The sequence below is a fragment of the Neovison vison genome, chromosome 13, assembly GCF_020171115.1.
Source record: "Neovison vison isolate M4711 chromosome 13, ASM_NN_V1, whole genome shotgun sequence".
Lineage (NCBI taxonomy): Eukaryota > Metazoa > Chordata > Mammalia > Carnivora > Mustelidae > Neogale > Neogale vison.
Window position 1 is genome coordinate 434,065 of NC_058103.1, and position 24,198 is coordinate 458,262.

Sequence of the window (24,198 nt, forward strand, 5' to 3'; positions counted from 1 at the left end):
TTCACAACAGCTTGGGTCACTGCCTTTCTGTCAGAATAGATCCCCAAGCTGAATATATAGCCAGAAACATGCAAATAGGGCCTCCCCTCTGCTGATTTAACCAGCACAGCCAGATCCTGCAGCTGGGAGAGGAGCCCCAGGCCCGGGATACCCAGGTGTCCATTCAGTGATCAGGACAGAACACAGAGAACTCACCATGGAATTTGTACTGGTCTGGGTTTTCCTTATTGCTCTTTTAAAAGGTAATTTATGGAGAAAAAAAGAAATTGAGTATGTGAGTGAATGTGAGTGAGAGAAAAACAGGATATGTGATAGTTTCCTGACCAAGATGTCTTCCGTCTGCAGGTGTCCAGTGTGAGGTGCAGCTGGTGGAGTCTGGGGGTGACCTGGTGAAGCCTGGGGGGTCCCTGAGACTCTCCTGTGCAGCCTCTGGATTCACTTTCAGCAACTACTACATGGACTGGGTCCGCCAGGCCCCAGGGAAGGGGCTGCAGTGGGTCGCATATATTAGCAGTGATGGAAGTAGCACAAGCTACACAGACTCTGTGAAGGGCCGATTCACCATCTCCAGAGACAACGGCAAGAACACGCTGTATCTGCAGATGAACAGCCTGAGAGTCGAGGACACAGCCGTGTATTACTGTGCAAGAGACACAGTGAGGGGCCCTCAGTGTGAGCCAGGACAGAAACCTCCCTGTTGACACAGGATGTGCTGAGCTGCAGGGGCACTCAGGGCAGCACAGAGCGCTCAGCATCCACAGCAGAGATCAGATCCAGGAGCAGGTGCAGTGGGGTAGGGCTTCGTTTTGAGATCAGGGATTTCCTCTCCAGACTCTCAGCTGCCCACAGGGATTTCTTTTTTCTTTCATCTCTAATACCTCGTGTTCTCCATGCAGCCAACCACAAGAATATAACTTTGCTTCCACAGAGCAGAGATCTCACCAGTCTCTGGGGAACTTCATCAACCTCTTCTATGTCTCATTTTTGTTCTCCACAGAAGCACATGCTGAAAATTCCCATTGTCCTTGAGAAACACCTGCACAGCCCAGGCTCTCTGCATGCTGCATGCCTGTTCTCTGCCCTCAGTGGGGCACACACTGTCCCCACATGTTTATGAGCTTCTTCCAGGATCACTGCCCAAGTCAGTTCTTGTCCTCCTGGCACCAGTGTATCCTCTGGCTCATTATACATGTGGGCAGACAGAGGTGATCAGGAACTGCCCTTCTGTAGGCACTGCTCCATTTCCTGGATGGAAAAGGAGCCCACCTGCTATGAGGGGCACTCAGATTTCCCCATGAAACTGGTGGGATGACAATCCAGAGAGGAAAACCCATCCTTTCCTGCTGGGTCCTGTTCTGGTAGGGAGAATCCATGAGAGCATCCTTGGTGACTGTGTTTGAGATGTGTTTCCCGGCTTCCACACAGGGAATCCATGTGAATCCTGAGGCCCAGCTGGCAGGTCCCAGATTCCTGCCCACCCTGTGCTATCCATTGAATATACATCAGAAACCACCCCCACCCTCATTCTCTCCTTCTTTTGACTTCTCTCTCAACCTGTCCTGTATCCTGAGCCCCATGGAACTGGTGTCCTGTTACACTGTCCAGATCTTCACCAAGTGTCAGATGGAGAAAGGTTCAATAATGAATGTCTACCATGATGGGAGGGCTCTGAAGTGGGGCTGAAATGGGGATATATAGCTCAAACCATGATCCAGAAATAAAATAATGTAGCAGGTACTATATGAGACAATACTGTCACTTCCTCTCATATCCCTGCTTTTGTCCCATTGAACTGGCCAGGATTTCCCCTAGAGAATTCATAAATATCTTCTGGGCTGTTTGCTTTCTTGATTTCCTGTGAAACCAGTACTGATCTCCACACATCAGAGGAGTCACAGGAATGGCCCTTCCACTCAGAGTCCTACTCTTGTAACGTCGAGGGGGTGGTCTGCATGGAATGCATCTTCTGTGTCTGAGGTGAATCTATTTGCCTGTAGCTGGAGGAGGGTCAGGCCAACTTCTCACTTCAGCATGAAGCATCTTGGGATGGTCATTCCCAAGAAGAGGGAAACTCATTAGCGGGTCTTCTGTGTGTTGGCAGCTGTCCTGTGTGTGTATTTAATACATTACAGGAATGTCTAATAATAGTTACCAATCTAGTGTACTGGCCTCCTGTGAGTCTCCTTGTGTTATGTGCACCAATCCAGATGAACCTGTCCAGGTTGTTCACCTGGACAACCTGTTCCAGATGAACACACCCAGGTGTGCAGAACCTCACAGACTCTCTCACTTACCTGTGTCACCACCAAGTTCTCTTGAACAACTGTGGACTTTCACTATTCTCCATTGTTCCCCAAATCTCATCTCTCAGTTTTTTCTCTGCATAATCAGCAGGCTGTCCCCAGCTGTGTTTCTTATGAGGTATATATACATTTCTTTCTGTTCTAATATACAAACATTGGCAGAAAATATCTGGATGCATTGTCTAATTGTCATATCCTTCTTTCCATAATATCCTTGGTATGTTTCATTTACTGATAACCTCTGATGAATTATTACATGATAAATCTGTATATTTTTAGATTCTGCTACTCCTGGAGGTATTATTGGAATTACTTGCATAACTGGTAATATATTTTACAACCAAAAAGAGTTCACATAATTATATTTAACAGATGAATTTACTGTGCAATATAACTTATAAAAAACAACCTAAACAATCTCCTTGGGATTTTCATTCAAGATGTTATAATAACCACTTCCCATTATTTTATTATTTGTAGAGTTATTTAGTATAAAATATAAAGCATAATAGTGAGGGGTAGACAAGATGGCGGGGAAGTAGAAGGAGGCCCCTTTTCAACCTGTACCCTAAAGTGAGCTGATTACCTACCAATGAAATCCGATCACCCATGAAATCAGCCCGAGATTAGAATTATACAGGTCTGGATCTCTATGGGGGCAGAAGACACCAGTGGGCAGGTACAGTGGAGTGGTAACATCGGACTAATATGGGAATATAAACAAAAGGGGGAGGGAGCCACCAGAAGACACCCATTGGAAATACAAGAGCGCCCTGTGACTGGGGACCAACATTAACTTGGAGTCTGGTTGAAAGCACTCAAAAAGAACAAAGAATTGCAGGGGAAGTTCTGGGAATCAGGGTGGTTAGGGACAGAAGCTTAAGTCCCCAGACCCAGGACAGCCACCCCTGGCTTTGAACCAGAGAGAGTGCGGTGAGGAAACCATGTCTTGGTCCCTGAACCACAAGCAGATCTGAGAGCATGTGGGGTCCAGCTCCCGTGAGGGGCTGGGAGCCGTGTCAGGCAGCAGAAGCACAGACTTTTTTGCAGTCCCCACGTGCACACCATGTTATGCTATTAAAGCCTGAGTCATGCCCCACACACTCCCCTGAGAGAGGTGCATGCAGGTGTCATCCCAGTGCTCTGATGTTCCCAATGCTCTCAATGAGTTCCAATCTAATCTAAATTCTCTCAATGCTAGGGTAACTGAGACAGAAGATAGAATTAGTGATCTGGAGGACAAACAAATAGAGATAAAGGATCAGGATGAAGCCTGGAACAAACAGCTTAAAAGCCATGAAAACAGAATCAGGGAAATAAATAATGCCATGAAACGTTCCAACGTCAGAATTATTGGAATCCCTGAAGGGGAGGAGAAAGAAAGAAGTCTAGAAGATGCAGTGGAACAAGTTCTCCATGAAAATTTTCCCAGTCTCACGAAGGAACCAGCTAGAGGCAGGAAGGTCTCAATCCAAGATTATAGATTCTCGAAAGTTCTCGAGACACCTGATAGTAAGAATTAGGAATTATAATTATACAGGACCTCTTAAGGCAAGTAGAACAAAGAAGATCCTTACATACAGAGGAAAGCCCATCAGAATAATTTCAGACCTGTCCACAGAAACCGGGCAAGCCAGAAAGGGCTGGCAAGACATATTCAGGGCATTAAATGGGAAGAACATGTGGCCAAGAATACTTAATCCAGCAAGACTAACATTCAAAATGGATGGAGAGATAAGAATTTCCAAGACCGGCAAGGCTTAAAAGACTATGCGACCACCAAGCCAACACTGCAGGAAGTATTAAGGAAGGTTCTATAAAAGAGGAAATATCCTAAGAATAGCATTGAACAGAAATATAGAGACAATCTACAGAAGGAAAGACTTCAAAAATAACATGATGTCAATAAAAACGTATCTATCTTTGTTTTCTTGACTGTTTCCTTTGCTGTGCAGAAGCTTTTGATTTTGATGAAGTCCTAAAAGTTCATCTTCGCTTTTGTTTCCTTTGCCTTTGGAGACATATCTTGAAAGAAGTTGCTGTGGCTGATAGCGAAGAGATTACTGCCTATGTTCTCCTCTAGGATTCTGATGGATTCCTGTCTCACGTTGAGGTCTTTTATCCATTTTGAGTTTATCTTTGTGTATGGTGTAAGAGAAGGGTCGAGTTTCATTCTTCTACATATAGCTGTCCAGTTTTCCCAGCAGCATTTATTGAAGAGACTGTCTTTTTTCCACTTTATAAATTTTTCCTGTTTTGTCAAACCCTCTTACACTGTGGAAATGCAAGTTGGTGCAGCCTCTTTGGAGAACAGTGTGGAGATTCCTCAAGAAATTGAAAATAGAACTTCCCTATGACCCTGCCATTGCACTCCTGGTATTTACCCTGAAGATACAGATGTTGTGAAAAGAAGGGCCATCTTTACCACAATGTTTATAGCAGCAATGGCCACAGTCGCCAAACTGTGGAAAGAACCAAGATGCCCTTCAACGGATGAATGGATAAGGAAGATGTGGTCCATATACACTATGGAGTATTATGCCTCCAGCAGAAAGGACGAATACCCAACTTTTGTAGCAACATGGACTGGACTGGAAGAGATTGTGCTGAGCGAAAGGAGTCAAGCAGAGAGAGTCAATTATCATATGGTTTCACTTATTTGTGGAGCATAACAAATAGTATGGAGGACATGGGGAATTAGAGACAAGAAGGGAGTTGGGGGGAATTGGAAGAGGAGGTGAATCACAAGAGACTAAGGACTCTGAAAAACAATCTGAGGGGATTGAAGTGGCGGGGGGGTGGGAGGTTGGGGTACCAGGTGGTGGGTATTACAGAGGGCACGGATTGCATGGAGCACTGGGTGGGGTGAAAAAATAGTGAATACTTTTATGCTGAAAATAAATTAAAAATAAATTTTAAAAAGATGATACCAATGGGGGGGGGACAAATTGGCGGGGGAGTAGGAAAGGCGCCTTTTCAGCCGGTACCCGAAAGTGAGCTGATTACCTACCAAAGAACTCCATTCACCCATGAAATCAGCCTGAGATCAGAATTATACACGTCTGGATCTCTACGGGGCAGAAGACGTCAGTGGGCAGGTAATCAGAGTGGGAAGGGGGAACTGATATCAGAAGATAAACAAAAGGGGGAGGGAGCCACCAGAGGTGACCGGTGGGAAAGTAATATCCCAATATGAGCATGAGTGCCCTGCGTCTGGGGACCAGCGTTAACTTGGAGACTGATTGAAAGCACTCCAAAAAAGCAAAGGATCGCGGGGAGAAATTGTGGAATGGGGCAGCTAGGGACAGGGGCTTAAGTCCCCGGTCCCAGGACAGCCTCCCCAGCGCTGAGGCAGAGAGAGTGAGGCTGAGAAACCAGCTCTTGGTCCCTAAGCCGGCAGCGCGCCCGAGAATGCATGGGTTCTAGCTCCTGAAGGGGATGGGAGCCACGCCGGTTGGCAGAACGTGTGAGCCCTACTACAAAGCCTGAGATATGCACGCACGTCCCTCATACTCCCCTGAGAGAATTACAAAGGCCAGGCCGGCGCTCTTTGACACGCGCCATTGTTTCAAAACCTAAGCCGTGCGCCCCAAACTCTCCCCTGACAGAGGTGCACAAAACCCCAGCCTGGTGCTTTCGGACCTGCGCCCCGTTCTCAGTGCCTGAGACGCGCGTGCGACCCATAGCCACACATGAAAGAGGTGCGGGTAAGCTGGGCACTCTTAGACCCAGCAAGACCAGGCACTCCCAGCCTGGGCCAGCGGCAATATCTGTGTGTGATTGCTGCTTGGAACCTCTCTGGCGATCGGGAGCTCCCAGACAGCCGCCACTGCCTTGGCTTTGGGTACAAGCAAAAGATCCTGCGCCCCCAGGGTCTGCAACTTGGAACCTGCTCTGCCAGCGGCCAAGGGGGAAATTATTTAGGCTCTGCACCCAGACTGAAGCTTCTCTCTGAGAGGGAAATCAGAGTGCGGTTTGCTTTCCTATAAAACTACAAAAACCATCAGAGGCGGTCAAGGTGAGAGAAAAAAAAAGTGAACAAACATAAAAACCGCCAGAGAACAAAAGCCTGAAAAAACACCAGTTTCCTCAGAGCCCACCCCCTTGAGGGGGGCAGAAGGACTTAACTCAGGAAGCATCATTGACTGACAACCCACTTGGCAAGCCCCTCCACCAGAAAACAAACCAAAAAAGGAAAAAAAAAAGGATTACAAGAGAACTACCACTACTTTAAAGGAAAACTTGTATTGTTCACTCGTTCCCACTATTCCGGTTCATTTCTTTTTTTTTTTTTTTACACATAGGTAATTTTTTTAACCTATTTACTATCACAGCGAGCTGTACAGTACATCAAATTCCATAATACCCTTCTAATCTGAACTTTTAGATACATACACCTATGTTTTTCTTTTGCATTTTTATTTTTTTAATTCATTTTTTTAATTTCAGTTTAGTTTAGTCTAGTTTATTCCTTTTTAATTTTCTCCTCTAATATTCATATAGAGTTAAACTTCAAAGTAATCCCCTTGCCCCAATCAATACTACCCCTATAGGTAAACCCATTTTTAATCCTCTTTATCTTAGGAAAGTTGAGTCCTTTAACAAAGATATCAAGATACATCCAGGAAGAATCAAAAACCCTTCCTCGCACACACTGAGAATTTATAACCACTCTCCCAACCTCTTCATCCACCAGTGTTTCTGTGTATTTGTGTTTGTCCTGATAGCATATAAATCTTACACTTGGGGTTCTTTTTGACGAGGTTCTTCCTTTATTTGCATATATATATTTTTTTCTCTTGTCATATACTTGTATCATTCTTTTTGTCTCTTTTTGCTTGTCTACTTCATAAATCTTACCCTGTGGCCCATCTGGCCTGAACCTTCTCTTTCACCTTCCCTTTCTTTCCTGTCTCTCTCTCTCTCTCTTTCTTTTTGTTTTTTCTTTTTTTTTCTTTTTCTTTTTCTTTTCTTTTTTCTCTTGTTTGGGTGGGGAATCCTGATTGCTCAGAAGTGTTCCAGGGTGCACCTTGACTGCACCACAGTTGATATATCCAGCTACATCTGTTCAGTCATCTCCTACCAAAATGACTAGGAGGAGTAATGCCCAACAGAAGAAAAATACAGAGGCTGGAACTTCTGCAACAGAGCTAACGGCTATCAACATAGACAATATGTAGGAAAGAGAATTCAGACTAACAATTATCCAGGCCATAGCTAGGTTAGAGAAAGCTATGGATGACCAAAAGGAATTGATTAGGGCCGAACTGAAAGCGACCAGACAGGATGTTCACAATGATAGGGCAGAGCTTAAAGCTACCAGGGAGGAGGTTCACAATGCTTTCAGTGAGTTCCAATCTAATCTAAACTCTCTCAAAGCTAGGGTAACTGAGACAGAATATAAAATTAGTGATCTGGAAGACAAACAGATAGAGAGAAAGGATCAGGAGGAAGCCTGGAACAAACAGCTTAGAAACCACGAAAACAGAATCAGGGAAATAAATGATGCCATGAAGCATTCCAGCGTCAGAACTATTGGAATCCCTGAAGGGGAGGAGAAAGAAAGAAGTCTAGAACATATAGTGGAACAAGTCCTTCATGAAAATTTTCCCAATCTCACAAATGGAACCAGTGTTCATGTACTAGAGGCTGAACGGTATCCACCCAAGATTATACATTCCAAAAAAAATCACGACACCTGATAGTCAAATTGAGAAATTATAAGTGTAGGTATAATCTCTTGAAAGCCGCCAGGGTAAGAGGCTCCTTACTTACAGAGGGAAGCCCATCAGAATAATGTCAGACCTGTCCACAGAGACCTGGCAAGGCAGAAGAGGCTGGCAAGATATATTCAGGGCACTAAATAAGAAGAACATGGAGCCAAGAATACTTTATCCAGCAAGACTGACATTCAAAATGGATGGAGAGATAAAGAGTTTCCAAGACAGTCAAGGCTTAAAAGACTATGCAACCGCCTCTTTGGAGAACAGTGTGGAGATTCCTCAAGAAATTAAAAATAGAGCTTCCCTATGACCCTGCAATTGCACTCCTGGGTATTTACCCCAAAGACACAGATTTCGTGAAAAGAAGGGCCATCTGTACCCCAATGTTTATAGCAGCAATGGCCACAGTCGCCAAACTATGGAAAGAACCAAGATGCCCTTCAACGGATGAATGGATAAGGAAGATGTGGTCCATATACACTATGGAGTATTATGCCTCCATCAGAAAGGATGAATACCCAACTTTTGTAGCAACATGGACGGGACTGGAAGAGATTATGCTGAGTGAAATAAGTCAAGCAGAGAGAGTCAATTATCATATGGTTTCACTTATTTGTGGAGCATAACAAATAGCATGGAGGACAAGGGGTGTTAGAGAGGAGTAGGGAATTTGGGTAAATTGGAAGGGGAGGTGAACCATGGGAGACTATGGACTCTGAAAAACAATCTGAGGGGTTTGAAGTGGCGGGGGGTGGGAGGTTGGGGTACCAGGTGGTGGGTATTATAGAGGGCACAGCGTGCAAGGAGCACTGGGTGTGGTGAAAAAATAATGAATACTGTTTTTCTGAAAATAAATAAATAAATAATAATTTAAAAAAAAAAAGACTATGCAACCACCAAGCCCACACTGCAGGAAATATTAAGGGGGGGGTTCTATAAAAGAGGAAAAACCTAAGGATAGCATTGAACAGAAATATGGAGACAGTCTACAGAAAGAAAGACTTCAAAGGTAACTCGATGTCAATAAAAAAGTATCCATCAATAATCACTCTCAATGTGAATGGCCTAAATGCACTGATAAAACGGTACAGGAATGCAGATTGGATAAAGCTACAGGACCCATCCATGTGTTGTCTACAAGGGAACCATTTTGAACCTAAAGATACACGCAGACTGAAAGTGAAGGGATGGAGAAGCATCTTTCATGCCAATGGGCCTCAAAAGAAGGCTGGGGTAGCGATTCTCATATCAGAGAAATTAGAATTTAAAATAAAGACTGTAGTCAGAGATGCAGAAGGACACTACATAATGCTTAAAGGGACTATCCACCAAGATGATCTAACAATTGTAAATATCTATGCTCCCAATATGGGAGCAGCCAATTACATAAGAAAACTGTTAATCAAGATAAAGAGTCATATTGATATGAATACACGAATCATAGGAGATCTTAACATGCCTCTCTCAGAAATAGACAGATCATTGAAGCAGAAAAACAATAAAGAAACAAGAGCATTGAATGACACATTGGACCAGATGGACCTCATAGATATATACAGAACATTCCACCCTAAAACAACAGAATACCCATTCTTCTCAAGTGCACACAGAACCTTCTCAAGAATACGCCACATACTGGGTTTCAAATCAAGACTCAACTGATACCAAAAGCCTGAGTTTATTCCCTGGATATTCTCAGATTACAATGCTTTGAAACTGGAGCTGAATCACAAGGAAAAGTTCCAAAGGAACTCAAACACCTGGAAGCTAAAGTCCACCTTGCTTAAGAATGCTTGGATCAACCAGGAGATCAAAGAAGAACTGAAACAATTCATGGAAACCAATGAGAATGAAGACACTTCGGTCCAAAACCTATGGGATACAGCAAAGGCGGTCCTAAGGGGAAAATACATAGCCATCCAAGCTTCCCTCAAAAAAATTGAAAAATCCAGAACACAGCAGCTCTCTCTACACCTTAAGGAACTGGAGAATCAACAACAAATCAAACCAACTCCACACATAACAATGGAAATCACCAAGATTAGAGCTGAGATCAATGAGGTAGAAACCAGAGATACAGTAGAATGTATCAATGAAACTAGAAGCTGTTTTTTGAAAGAATCCATAAGATCGATAAACCATTGGACACACTAATCCAAAAGAAAAGAGAGAAAGCTCAAATACATAAAATTTTGAGTGAAAAGGGAGAGATCACAACTAACGCCAAGGAAGTAGAAACAATCATCAGAAGTTATTACGAACAGTTATATGCCAATAAGCTTAGCAACCTAGATGAAATGGACACATTCCTGGAAAACTATAAACTACCAAAATTGAACCAGGAAGAAATCAACATCCTGAATAGACCGATATCTAATAACGAGATTGAAGCAGTGATCAAAAACCTCCCAAAAAACAAGAGCCCAGGACCTGATGGATTCCCTGGGGATTCTACCAAACTTTCAAAAAAGAAATAACACCTATTCTCCTGAAGCTGTTTCAACAAATTGAAGCAGAAGGAAAACTTCCAGACTCTTTCTATGAAGCCAGCATTACCCTGATCCCCAAACCAGGCAAAGACCCTACCAAAAAGGAGAATTTTAGACCAATATCACTGATGAATATGGATGCTAAGATTCTCAACAAGATCCTAGCCAACGGTATCCAACAGCACATTATAAAGTAAACCACCATGATCAGGTGGGATTCATCCCTGGGCTACAAGGATGGTCAACATTCACAAATCAATCAATGTGATAGAACAAATTAACATGAGAAGAGAGAAGAACCACATGGTCTTCTCAATTGATGCAGAAAAAGCATTTGACAAAATCCAGCATCCGTTCCTGATTAAAACGCTTCAAAGTATAGGGAGAGAGGGAACATTCCTGAACCTCACCAATTCTATCTATGAAAGACACACAGCAAATATCATCCTCAATGGGAACAACTTGCACCCTCCCCGTTGAGATCAGGAACAAGACAAGGATGCCCACTTTCACCACTCTTGTTCAACATAGTATTAGAAGTCCTAGCAATAGCAATCAGGCAACAAACAGAAATAAAAGTTATCCGAATTGGCAATGAAGAAGTGAAACTCTCTCTCTTCGCAGATGATTGATTCTTTATATGGAAAACCCAAAAAACTCCACCCCCAAGCTACTAGAATTCATACAGCAATTCAGCAACGTGGCAGATACAAAGTCAATGCACAGATATCAGTGGTTTTCGTATACACTAACAATGAAAATACAGAGAGGGAAATTAGAGAATTGATTCCATTTATATAGCACCAAGAACCATAAGATACCTGGGAATAAAACTAACCAAAGAGGTAAAGGATCTGTACTCAAGGAACTACAGAACACTCATGAAATAAATTGAAGAAGACATGAAAAGATGGAAGACATTTCCATGCTCTTGGATCGGAAGAATAAACATTGTTAAAATGTCTATACTACCTAGAGCAATAGGTATATAGTATACTACCTATACTTTTGATGCCATTTGATCAAAACCCCTAGAGAAAATAATCCTAAAACTTCTATGGAATCAGAAAAGACCCGAATTGCTAAGGAAATGTGGATAAACAAAAGTAAAACTGGCTTTATCGCGTTACCTGATTTCAAGCTTTACTACAAAGCTGTGATCACCAAGACAGCATGGTACTGGCATAAAAACAGACGCATAGACCAGTGGAACAGAATAGAGAGCCCAGATATGGACCCTCAACTCTATGGTCAATTAATCTTGGACAAAACAGGAAAAAATATGCAGTGGAAAAAAGACAGTCTCTTCATAAATGGTGCTGGGAAAACTGGACAGCTATATGTAGAAGAATGAAACCCGACCATTCTCTTACAACATACACAAAGATAAACTCGAAATGGATGAAAGACCTCAACGTGAGACAGGAATCCATCAGAATCCTAGAGGAGAACATAGGCAGGAGCCTCTTCAATATTAACCACAGCAACTTCTTTCAAGATATATCTCCAAAGGCAAAGGAAACAAAAGCGAAAAGGAACTTTGGGACTTCATCAAGTTCAAAAGCATCTGCACAGCAAAGGAAACAGTCAAAAAAATGAAGAGGCAACCCAAGGAGTGGGAGAAGGTATTCACAAATGACAGTACAGACAAAAGGTTGATATCCAGGATCTATAAAGAACTTGTCAAACTCAAACACACAAAACAGACAATCAAGTCAAAAAATGGGCAGAAGATATGAAGAGACACTTCTCCAGTGAAGACATACAAATGGCTATCAGACACATGAAAAAACATTCATCATCACTAGCCATCAGGGAGATTCAAATTAAAACCACATTGAGATATCACCTTACACCAGTTAGAATGGCCAAAATTAACAAAACAGGAAACAACATGTGTTGGAGGGGATGTGGAGAAAGGGGAACACTCATCCACTGTTGGTGGGAATGCAAGTTGGTGTAGCCACTTTGGAGTACAGTTTGGATATTCCTCAAGAAATTAAAAATAGAGCTTCCCTACGACCCTGCAATTGCACTACTTGGTATTTACCCCAAAGATACAGATATAGTGAAAAGAATGGCCATCTGTACCCCAATGTTTATAGCAGCAATGGCCACAGTGGCCAAACTGTGGAAAGAATCAAGATGCCCTTCAATGGACGAATGGATAAGGGAGATGTAGTCCATATACACTATGGAGTATTATGCCTCCATCAGAAAGGATGAATACCCAACTTTTGTAGCAACATGGACGGGACTGGAAGAGATTATACTGAGTGAAACAAGTCAGGCAGAGAGAGTCAATTGTCTTATGGTTTCACTTATTTGTGGAGCATAACAAATAGCATGGAGGACAAGGGGAGATGGAGAGGAGAAGGGAGTTGAGGGAAATTGGAAGGGGAGATGAACCATGAGAGACTTGGACTCTGAAAAACAATCTGAGTGTTTTGAAAGGGTGGGGTTGGTAGGTTGGGGGAGCCAGGGGTTGGTATTACAGAGGGCACATAATGCATGGAGCACTGAGTGTGGTGCAAAAGCAATGAATTCTGTTACACTGAAAAGAAATTTTTAAAAAATTACAAGAAAATAAAAAAAGAAGATGTGGTCCATATATACAATGGAGTATATGCCCCCATCAGAAAGGATGAATACCCAACTTTTGTATCAGCATGGATGGGACTAGAAGAGATTGTGCTGAGTGGAATAAATCAAGCAGAGTCAATTATCATATGGTTTCACTTATTTGTGGAGCATAATAAAAAACATGGAGGACTTGGGGAGCTGGAGAGGAGAAAGGAATTGGGAGAAATTGGAGGGGAGACAAACCATGAGAAACTATGGACTCAGAGGAACTAACTGAGGGGTTTGGAGGGGAGAGAGGTGGGAGGTTGGGTGAGCCTGGTGGTGGGTATTGTGGAGGACATGTATTGCATGGACCACTGTGTGTGGTGCATAAAAAATGAATTCTGAACACTGAAAGACTGGAAGATATTATGCTGAGAGAAATAAGTCAAGCAGAAAAAGTCAATTATTATATGGTTTCACTTATTTGTGGAGCATAACAAATATCATGGAGGACAAGGAGAGTTAGAGAGGAGAAGGGAGTTTGGGGAAATTGGAAGGGGAGGTGAACCATGAGAGACTATGGACTCTGAAAAACAATCTGAGGGTTTTGAACGGGTGGGGGGGTGGGATGTCAGGGTACCAGGTGGTGGGTATTATAGAGGACACGGATTGCATGGAGCGCTGGGTGTGGTGCAAAAATAATGAATACTGTTATGTTGAAAAGAAATAAAAATAAATTTAAAAAATTAAAAAAAATAGAAAGAGAGCGAACAAGTGACTAAACCACCTGGAGTCACCACACTCCAATTTCAAGCTAGATTACAAAGCCGTTTCATGAAAACAGTACTGTGCTGGCATTAAAGCAGACACACAGGACAATGGAACACAACAGAAAGCTTGGAAACTGATAGTCCTAGTACTTTTGCAAAGTTTATCCATTCATATATTGAAGGTATATTTAAATTTGGCTCTTAACTCTGAATGGGAATTTATATTTTGATATCCTGTTCCAACATTTTAAACAATAAATGCATTTTTAAACATTTTATTTATTTGACAGGCAGGGATAACAAGTTGTCAGAGAGGCAGACAGAGAGAGGGGGCTGATGAAGCAGACTCCCTGACCCAACAGAAAGCCCGATGGTGGTGCTGGATCCCAGGAATCCAGGATCATGACCTGATCCAAAGGCAGAGGCTTTAATCCACTGTGATGCACAAGGACCCGATAAATGCATTTTTTAAACAACAATCAAAAAAATAATACTGCATATTTTGAAAGTGTCATCTAAACAAAGTGATCCACAAAAAATGCAATCTTTTTTTATTGTTTATTTTTTATTTTCAGCATAACAGTATTCATTTTTTTATATATTTTTTATTTTTTATAACCATATAATATACTTTTATCCCCAGGGGTACAGGTCTATGAATCTCCAGGTTTACACACTTTACAGCACTCACCAAAGCACATACCCTCCCCAATGTCCATAATCCCACCCTCTTCTCCCAACCCCCTTCCAACCAGCAACCCTCAGTTTGTTTTGTGAAATTAAGAGTCACTTATGGTTTGAGTATTCATTATTTTTGCACCACACCCAGTGCTCCATGCAATCCATGCCCTCTATAATACCCACCACCTGGTACCCCAACATCCCACCCCCCCGCCACTTCAAGCCTCTCAGATTATTTTTCAGAGTCCATAGTCTCTCATAATTCACCTCCCCTTCCAATTTACCCCAACTCCCTTCTCCTCTCTAACTCCCCTTGTCCTCCAGGATATATGTTATGCTCCACAAATAAGTGAAACCATATGATAATTGACTCTTTATGCTTGACTTATTTCACTCAGCATAATCTCTTCCCATCCCGTCCATGTTGCTACAAAAGCTGGGTATTCATCCTTTCTGATGGAGGCATAATACTCCATAGTGTATATGGACCACATCTTCATTATCCATTCGTCCGTTGAATGGCATCTTGGTTATTTCCACAGTTTGGCGACCGTGGCCATTGCTGCTATAAACATTAGGGTACAGATGGCCCTTCTTTTCACGACATCTGTATCGTTGGGGTAAATACCCAGGAGTGCAATGGCAGGGTCAGAGGGAAGATCTATTTTTAATTTCTTGAGGAATCTCCACACTGTTCTCCAAAGAGGCTGCATCAATTTGCATTCCCACCAACAGTGGAAGAGGATTCCCCTTTCTCCACATCCTCTCCAACAGATGTTATTTCTTGTCTTGCTTATTTTGGCCATTCTAACCGGTGTAATGTGATATCTCAATGTGGTCTTAATTTGAATCTCCCTGAGGGCTAGTGATGATGAACACTTTTTCATGTGTCTGATAGCCATTTGCATGTCTTTATTGGAGAAGTGTCTGTTCATATATTCTGCCCCATTTTTTGATATGATTGTCTGTTTTGTGTGTGTTGAGTTTGAGGAGTTCATTATAGATCCTGGATATCAACCTTTTGTCTGTACTGTCATTTGCAAATATCTTCTCCCATTCCGTGGGTGGCCTCTTAGTTTTCTTGACTGTTTCCTTTGCTGTGCAGAAGCTTTTGATTTTGATGAAGTCCCAAAAGTTCATCTTAGTTTTTATTTCCTTTGCCTTTGGAGACATATCTCGAAAGAAGTTGCTGTGGCTGATATCGAAGAGATTACTGCCTATGTTCTCCTCTAGGATTCTGATGGATTCCTGTCTCACACTGAGGTCTTTTATCCATTTTGAGTTTATCTTTGTGTACGGTGTAGGAGAATGGTCGAGCAGTCTTTGTTTTTAACTAGTAATGAATTGATCCTATGTCTGGAGCTAACAATATACTCAGAGAACATGCAAATAGGGTCTTCCCTCCACTGAAAAAAAACAGCCCAGTCCAGACCATACAGCTGGAAGAAGAGCCCCAGTCCCGGGATCCAGGTGTCCACATTCACTGAGCAGGACAGAACACAGAGAACTCACCATGGAATTTGTGCTGGGCTGGGTTTTCCTTGTTGCTATTTTACAAGGTAATTTCTAGAAAACCAAAGAAATTGAGGATGTGAGTGGATATAAGTGAGAGAAACCATGGGTATGTGACATATTCCTGACTGGGATGTCTTGTGTCTGTAGGTGTCCAGTGTAAGGTGCAGCTGGTGGAGTCTGGGGGAGACCTGGTGAAGGCTGTGGGGTCCCTGAGACTCTCCTGTGCAGCCTCTGGATTCACCTTCAGTAGCTAAGGCATGAGCTGGGTCCGCAAGGCTCCAGGGAAGGGGCTGCAGTGGGTCGCAGGTATTTGGATTGATGGAAGTTTCACAAGCTATACAGACTCTGTGAAGGGCCAATTCACCATCTCCAGAGACAACGGCAAGAACACGCTGTATCTGCAGATGAACAGCCTGAGAACCGAGGACACGGCCGTGTATTACTGTGCAACAGGCACAGTGAGGGGACTGCAGTGTGAGCCCAGACACAAACGTCAAACTACAAGGGTTTCAGACCAGCAGAGGGTACACACTATACACCAACTCTGTCCTTAATCCCAGGAGCAGGTGCACATGGAGTCTATGACATGTTTCCTGTCAGGGTCTGGGGTTTCCTCTCCATAGAGCCGTTTCCCCAAGGGAGCCTCCTTGACATTATCCGTGTTTACCTATTCACTCTCTGACTTAGAAACTTAGTTGTAGCAGGAAGACAAATACACTAATATGCAAAAAAAAGAGAGTCGGTTACATTAGTTTCCTCTTGTCCTTAAATACCAATAAATTACAAATATCCTGATGCAGGTCAACAAAACCTTTAAAAGAATCTCAGTGGCACTCACTGTGGATCACAAAAACCTCCAGCGGAGCCAGAAGATCACACACACACACACACACACACACACACACACACACCTATAAAACCTCCACTGAAAAAAATAAAATTAATTTTAATAAAATAGTAGAAAACCGTTACCACCATCCTATAATTTCTCTGCAGTAAAGGTGGTCCTAAGACAGAAATACACAGCATACAGGAAGGCCTCAAGAAGGAATAAAAATCTCAAATAAACAACCTAACATTACACCTAAAGATGCTAGAGAAAATAGCAGCAGCTGAATCCTAAATATAGCAGAAGGAAGGAAATAGCAAGAGTAGAGCAGAAAGAGATTATATAGAAACTAAGAAACACAGAACAGATCAAAGAAACCAGGGTCTGCATATGTTGTTTTCTAATTCAATTAGCTGAGAAATAGTACATCATTGACTTTTTTTTTGAGATTTTTTTGAGGTGAGATTTTTATTTGCATATTAAGGAGAATTTTTTTTTATTTTTTTATTTTTTACACATTAAGGAGAATAATAAAGAGTTACTTCATATGTAGAAATTATAACTTTCACATAAGACTGCAACTGATCATTTAAAATTAGTGAACAAAACGATGTGGTACCATTAAGAGAAATGAGAAGGGATATCATTGGAAACATGGTCTCCAAAATTCCTGTGCTTCATCCGCCTCCAGATTATGTCATTCAGGCTGTTGGTTTAGAACCGAATCTGTTCAATTAAAACCACCTTCTGCCTTGTTTCCATTGCCTCTACAGGCTGAGTTCTCCTTCACTGCACCCACTCCATGTCCCACTGGTAGGCTTCCGGACCAGTCCTGACTTGAGGGACTCAGCATCTTGAGCTTCCTACCCCTTTAGGGGAGCTGTCTGAGGTTGGGGGGTTGGTTTCCATCACTTTCCACAGGCAGTGATCGTTGTGTTCTGACCCAAAGTGTGACCAGTGCTGCCCACTGCCTCTAGGCAGTTCACCACCTTCTGTAGGAGAGCTCCCTACCCAACAATGAGGCTCCTCTCCCTGGCATGGAAGGTATACCTCTCCTTCCACCTACTGTGAGTCCCAGTTCAGGGATTCTCAATGAAAACATCAAGAGGAGTAGGGAATTTGGGTAAATTGGAAGGGGAGGTGAACCATGAGAGACTATGGACTCTGAAAAACAGTCTGAGGAGTTTGAAGTGGCGGGGGGGTGAGAGGTTGGGGTACCAGGTGGTGGGTATTATAGAGGGCACGGCTTGCATGGAGCACTGGGTGTGGTGAAAAAATAATGAATAATGTTTTTCTGAAAATAAATAAATAAATAAAGTAAAAAAAAAAAAAAAGAATCTATGGGGGCAGGGCCTGACACCAAAACTAAAAAACAAAACAAAACCAAAACTTCTAAGGTGAATAAAACACCATTGACTTTTGATATAATATTCAATGCTCCATCAGTTCAGTATAAAACTCTATGCTCATCACATCACGTGATACTTTGGGGGAAAAAAAAACACAATACACTTGAGAATCCTCTACCTATGTTTACCAAAATGAAACAGAAAGAGCCCAAGTAAATAACAAAGAAATCTATCTGTTCCAGTGTGTCATTCAAAGCCCTTATTTCCTTGGTGCATGAACAATGAATTCTGGAACACTGAAAAGAAACTTTTTTAAAAAATGAAAAAAAGTCTATGTTCTATTTTGATGTTCACTTAGCCAGCATATAGTACATCATCAGTTTTTGATGTAGTGTTCAAAGTTTCATTACTTGGGTATAACACCCAGTGCTCATCACATCACCTGCCCTCCTTAACACCCATCACCTGCCTATCTCATCCCCCACCGCCCTCACTTCTGTAATCCTTGTTTGTTTCCCAGATCCACAGTCTCTCATGGTTTGTCTCCCTCCCTGATTTTAATTTTTCAGTGTTCCAACATACACCGTTTATGCACCACACCCAGTGCTCCATGCAGTACGTGTCCTCCTCAATACCCACCACCAGGCTCACCCATCCCTCCACCCCCTCCACTCCCAAATCCTCAGTTTGTTTCTCTCAGTCCACAGTCTCTCATGCTTCATCTCCCCCTCCTATTTGCCACAATTCATCTTTCCTTTAATCTCCTAATATCTTCTGTGTTATTCCTTATGCTCCACAACTAAGTAAACCTGTATGATAATTGACTTTCTCTCTGGTCCTCCTCATTACCCTTTATGTTCTACATAGAGGTGAAACCATAGGATAATTATCTTTCTCTGCTTGACTTATTATACTTGACATAACACCCTCCAGTTTCATCCAAATCAATGAAATGGTAGGTATTCATCCTGTCGGATGGCTGAGTAATATTCCATTGTATATATATATGGACCACATCTTCTTTATCCATTCATATGCGGAAGGACATCTCACCTCCTTCCACAGATTCAATATAGTGGACATTATACCTATGAATATTGGGGTGCATGTGCGCCTTTTTTCACTATATCTGTATTTTGGGGGTAAATACCCAGTAGAACAATTGCTGAGTCATAGGGTAGTTCTATTTTTAACTTTTCTGGAATCTAGACACTGTTGTCCAAGGTGGCTGTATCAACTTGCATTCCCACCACCAGCGTAAGAGAGTTCCCCTTTCTCCACATCCTCTCCAACATTTGTTGTTCCCTGTCTTGTTAATTTTAGTCTTTCTAACTCATGTAAGGTGATATCTCATTGTGGTTTTGATTTATATTTCCATGGTGACAAGAGATATAGAACATTTTTTCAAGTGTCTGTTGGCCACTTGTATGTCTCTCTGGAGAAGTGTCTATTCATGCCTTCTGCCCATTTTTTGACTGGATTATTTGATTTTTGGGTGTTCAGTCTGGTATGTTCTTTATAGATCCTGGATATCAACCCGTTTTCTATAATGTCATTTGCAAATATCTTCTCCCATTCCATAGGTTGCCTTTTAGCTTTGTTGACTGTTTCCTTTGCATTGCAGAAGATTTTTATTTTGGTAAAGTCCAAAAATTCCTTTCTGTTTTTTTTATTTATTTTTTATTTATTTTCAGCATAATAGTATTCATTATTTTTGCACCACACCAAGTGCTCCATGCAAGCCGTGCCCTCTATAATACCCACCACCTGGTACCACCTCCCACCACCCACCCCTTCAAAACCCTCAGATTGTTTTTCAGATTCCATAGGCTCTCATGATTCACCTCCCCTTCCAATTTCCCCCAACTTCCTTCTCCTCTATATCTCCCCATGTCCTCCATGCTATTTGTAATGCTCCACAAATAAGTGAAACCATATGATAATTGACTCTCTCTGCTTGACTTATTTGACTCAGCATAATCTCTTCCAGTCCCGTCCATGTTGATACAAAAGTTGGGTATTCGTCCTTTCTGATGGAGGCATAATACTCCATAGTGTATATGGACCACATCTTCCTTATCCATTCGCCTGGTGAAGGGCATCTTGGTTCTTTCCACTGTTTGGCGACCGTGGCCATTGCTGTTATAAACATTAGGGTACAGATGGCCCTTCTTTTCACGACATCTGTATCTTTGGGGTAAATACCCAGGAGTGCAATGGCAGGGTCATAGGGAAGATCTATTTTTAATTTCTTGAGGAATCTCCACACTGTTCTCCAAAGAGGCTGCATCAACTTGCATTCCCACCAACAGCGGAAGAGGATTCCCCTTTCTCCACATCCTCTCCAACACATGTTGTTTCCTCTCTTGCTAACTTTGGTCATTCTAACTGGTGTAAGGCGATATCTCAATGTGGTTTTTTTGTATTAATTAATATTTATTTATTTTCAGCATAACAGTATTCATTATTTTTGCACCACACCCAGTGCTCCATGCAATCTGTGCCCTCTATAATACCCACCACCTGGTACCCCAACCACTCACCCCCTGCCCCTTCAAAACCCTCAGATTGTTTTTCAGAGCCCATAGTCTCTCATGGTTGACCTCCCCTTCCAATTGCTGAGTGAAATAAGTCAAGCAGAGCGAGTCAATTATCATATGGTTTCACTTATTTGTGGAGCATAACAAATAGCATGGAGGACATGGGGAGTTAGAGAGGAGAAGGGAGTTGGGGGAAATTGGAAGGGGTGGTCTCAATGCGGTTTTAATTTGAATCTCCCTGATGGCTAGTGATGATGAACATTTTTTTCATGTGTCTGATAGCCATTTATATGTCTTCATTGGAGAAGTGTCTGTTCATATCTTCTGCCTATTTTTTATATGATTGTCTGTTTTGTGTGGTTTGTGTTTCTCTTCCTTTTAGAGACCCATCTTGCAAGAAGTTGTTGCAGTTGAGGATCTAAAAGGTTACTGCCTGTGTCTCCTCTCAGATGTTCATGTGGTCCTTTTCCTTTTTTTTAATATTTTATTTATTTACTTGACAGACAGAGATCACAAGCAGGAAGAGAAGCAGGCAGAGAGAGGGGAGGAAGCAGGCTCCCCACTGAGCAGAGAGCTCAATGTGGGGCTCGATCCCAGGACCCTGGGAACATGACCTGAGCCGAAGGCAGAGGCTTTAACCCACTGAGCCACCCAGGCACACCTAAGAAGTCCTTTTCTTAATGGGTCTCTGAACTACTTAGGTAACACACCCTAGTATCCAGCCAAAGTTGTCACTGACAATGTCCACATCACAGACACCTGTTACCCACCACATGCCAGCTGTTTTGTTCCTGGGGATGAGAAGCCCATAGCAACCCACTCACACCCACATAAAGTAAACCTTCCCTCTGACCTGTGATGTCAGCTGCTCTCTATCCAGGTCCACACACACTGCGGAGCCAGGGTGAACACTCACCTCTGTCTGTGCAGAGAGAGAACAAATTGTGAGTTTGAGACTCCCATTGACCCAGATGCTGTGGGTGTCTCTTCCTGTCTGCAGTCCCGAGCTGGTCAGCTCACATTTCCAGGCCCTAAGACAGGGTCCAGATGTGTCCTCACAACTGGATTTGCCACCTTCTCATGGTCTTCAATCCCTCTATCAGGCAGGTAGTGTATTTATTATTTAATTCACATTAACAAACTACAGGGGAGCCAGGGGACAAGATCCTGCATCCACAGCTCTGTTCATGAAGACAATGAGAGAAGCGCCTTCACAGAGCACTGATATAATCCACTGAGTGCAGTGATGAGGACACAAGTTATAAAGGGGCTGATCTGCCCCTGTCACACAGGTGTGAAGTGTCATTGTAGGACCAGAAAAGACGTTACTTTTGTAAATGTGTCACTGGGAGGTGAGGGTTCACCCAGGAAGTTCCCAGGGAGGTGACACTGATTGGAGCAATGACAAAATCTGACAGCTCTGCCGTTGTATTCTGTCCTTTACACATGAACATTCCTGGTAGTGAAGGTGTTTCAGGGAAGTTAAGTCCACTCATGATGAGTGGAGCAGCTCTGAATTGCCAAATACAGTGGAGTGACCCAGCTTTGACAAATGTCCACATGATTTGTACATGGAGCTGCTGTCCCCAAACTTGCATACTCAGGACCACAAGGGAATAGAGGGGCGGGTGGAACAGAGAGGTTCCCTAACAGTACGGAGCCCCTGGAATTATGGTGGGGTTTCATGAATGTCTACCATGCACAGGGCACTTGGTATTATATTGTGTTTAATGCTTCCTGTGGATGATCACACCCTCTCTTTGTGAGGCCTATGCTGTGGAGTGTGTGACTCTCTTCTGGCTCCACTGGTAAATGGGCTGCCTGGGTAGCAGCAGTGAAATGTGCCTCTGCTGTAGCCATACAAGAGTTCAGATTCCTCCAGAGATCTCCTGCTTTTGGTCCTGTTTTTGATCAGCACTGTGATCTCCTTGAGCTCCCCCATGTAGAATCTACTTCCACTCTCCAGTACACTCCTCTGCTCTACTCAGGTGACAGTCATTAGTGTGGTGGAAGGCTTCAGACTACAAGGAACCTGACTCGATGAAGTAGCCTTAGCCTCAGGTGTTCCCAGGTACCTGGGTCTAGGGAGGCCTTCATGTGTCACTGCCCCTCCCCCACCAGTGGACCAAGTCCATGTATTCTTGCCTGTCTCTGGGTACACAGTCATTCTGTTCTTCCTGGTTGTCCCCTCCCACAGCTCCAGTGGTCCCTGGGTGTCCTCAGCTTCCTGTTTCCCTACTTTTCCCTGAAGACTAAGGCTTTCATTCCATGTGAAAAATGTGTGTGGTGCTCAACAGAACTGAGGTTGTGACGTCTGTTCCCATCCCAGATCCTATGGGGTTCCACCTGTGACCCCAGGATGGTTCTTCTGAGGGCTTCCTCAGCAGGTAAATTCTTTATTTCTGTGGTGGACTCAGGATGCATGGATCTCCATGCATTCCTGCTCTGAGTCATCTTCCTCCCATCCTGCAAGGACCACCAGGGTGTGGGGAGGCTTTTTATGATTTGTCCCCATCATACAGGATAGGAATTCATGAGGACAGGACTTATTTAATGATGTGGTCCTGGAGAACCTCACACTATAACACCATTAGCACACGTGATGTCAAGAAATCCATTAAATGTTCTATCTAAACCTGGTGATAATTTATTTGTCATCAGGGATCTGCATTCACAATATGACAAGATGCTGGTTCTTAGCCCCTGTGAGTACTTGTTACTCCTGAGAGTTTAAGATTATTGTTTGTCTCATGACCACAATTACAAGGTATATTGACATGAATTTGTTGATCTGAAGTTTATTCTATTTATTTCTTTAGCTCTTGCAACTCCAATCTGAGCAGTGAGTTTATTGAAATACAGAAACACTACATCAAAACTAATGATGTCCATATGGTACCTAAAATAGATAGATAGATAGATAGATAAATAAAAATACAGAAACATGGTAACAATTCCAAGCCCAATCATCGGCTTAAAAGTGGACATATTGTGCCCTATGTCATCTTTGGAAAGTTGACCATCATTAAAAAACATAATAAATATGGGGGTATTTTCAGGTATTTGGTTCACCAATAGAAGCCCTAGAAATAAAGGTACATTTCACACAATTACAAAATTATATAATCTAGAAAGTTAAAGCTAGTGTGAGGTAACCTGAAGATCAATAGCTATGTAAGGACAGAGCGAAGAAGGAATGAGGAAGGGAGAATTGCAAATACAGGAAAATTTGTGGAAAATGGATTTTCTTGCTCTGGGTACTGTTGATTCTGACACCTGTGTTTTTCATCTCATACTCTCTGCCTGTGTGCAGTCCATCCTGCATCAAGAACACTCATCAAAATGATTATAAATAATCTGAGATGACTTGGGATGAACCCAGTGACAGTGAAACCTTAGAGACTTGAAAGAACACCTGCATGCACCCTGATTCT

General features: G+C 42.7%; 1 pseudogene and 1 gene segment (V, D, J or C); both read left to right on the forward strand.

Moving 5' to 3' along the window:
• Nucleotides 1-110: 110 nt before the first annotated feature.
• On the forward strand, nt 111-701 carry LOC122894040. The segment is given in 2 exon segments: nt 111-242; nt 346-701. Coding segments are annotated over 2 exon segments (402 nt in total).
• A 15,328-nt stretch (nt 702-16,029) lies between these two features.
• LOC122892904 lies at nt 16,030-20,349 on the forward strand (annotated as a pseudogene).
• The last annotated feature ends 3,849 nt before the right edge of the window (nt 20,350-24,198 follow it).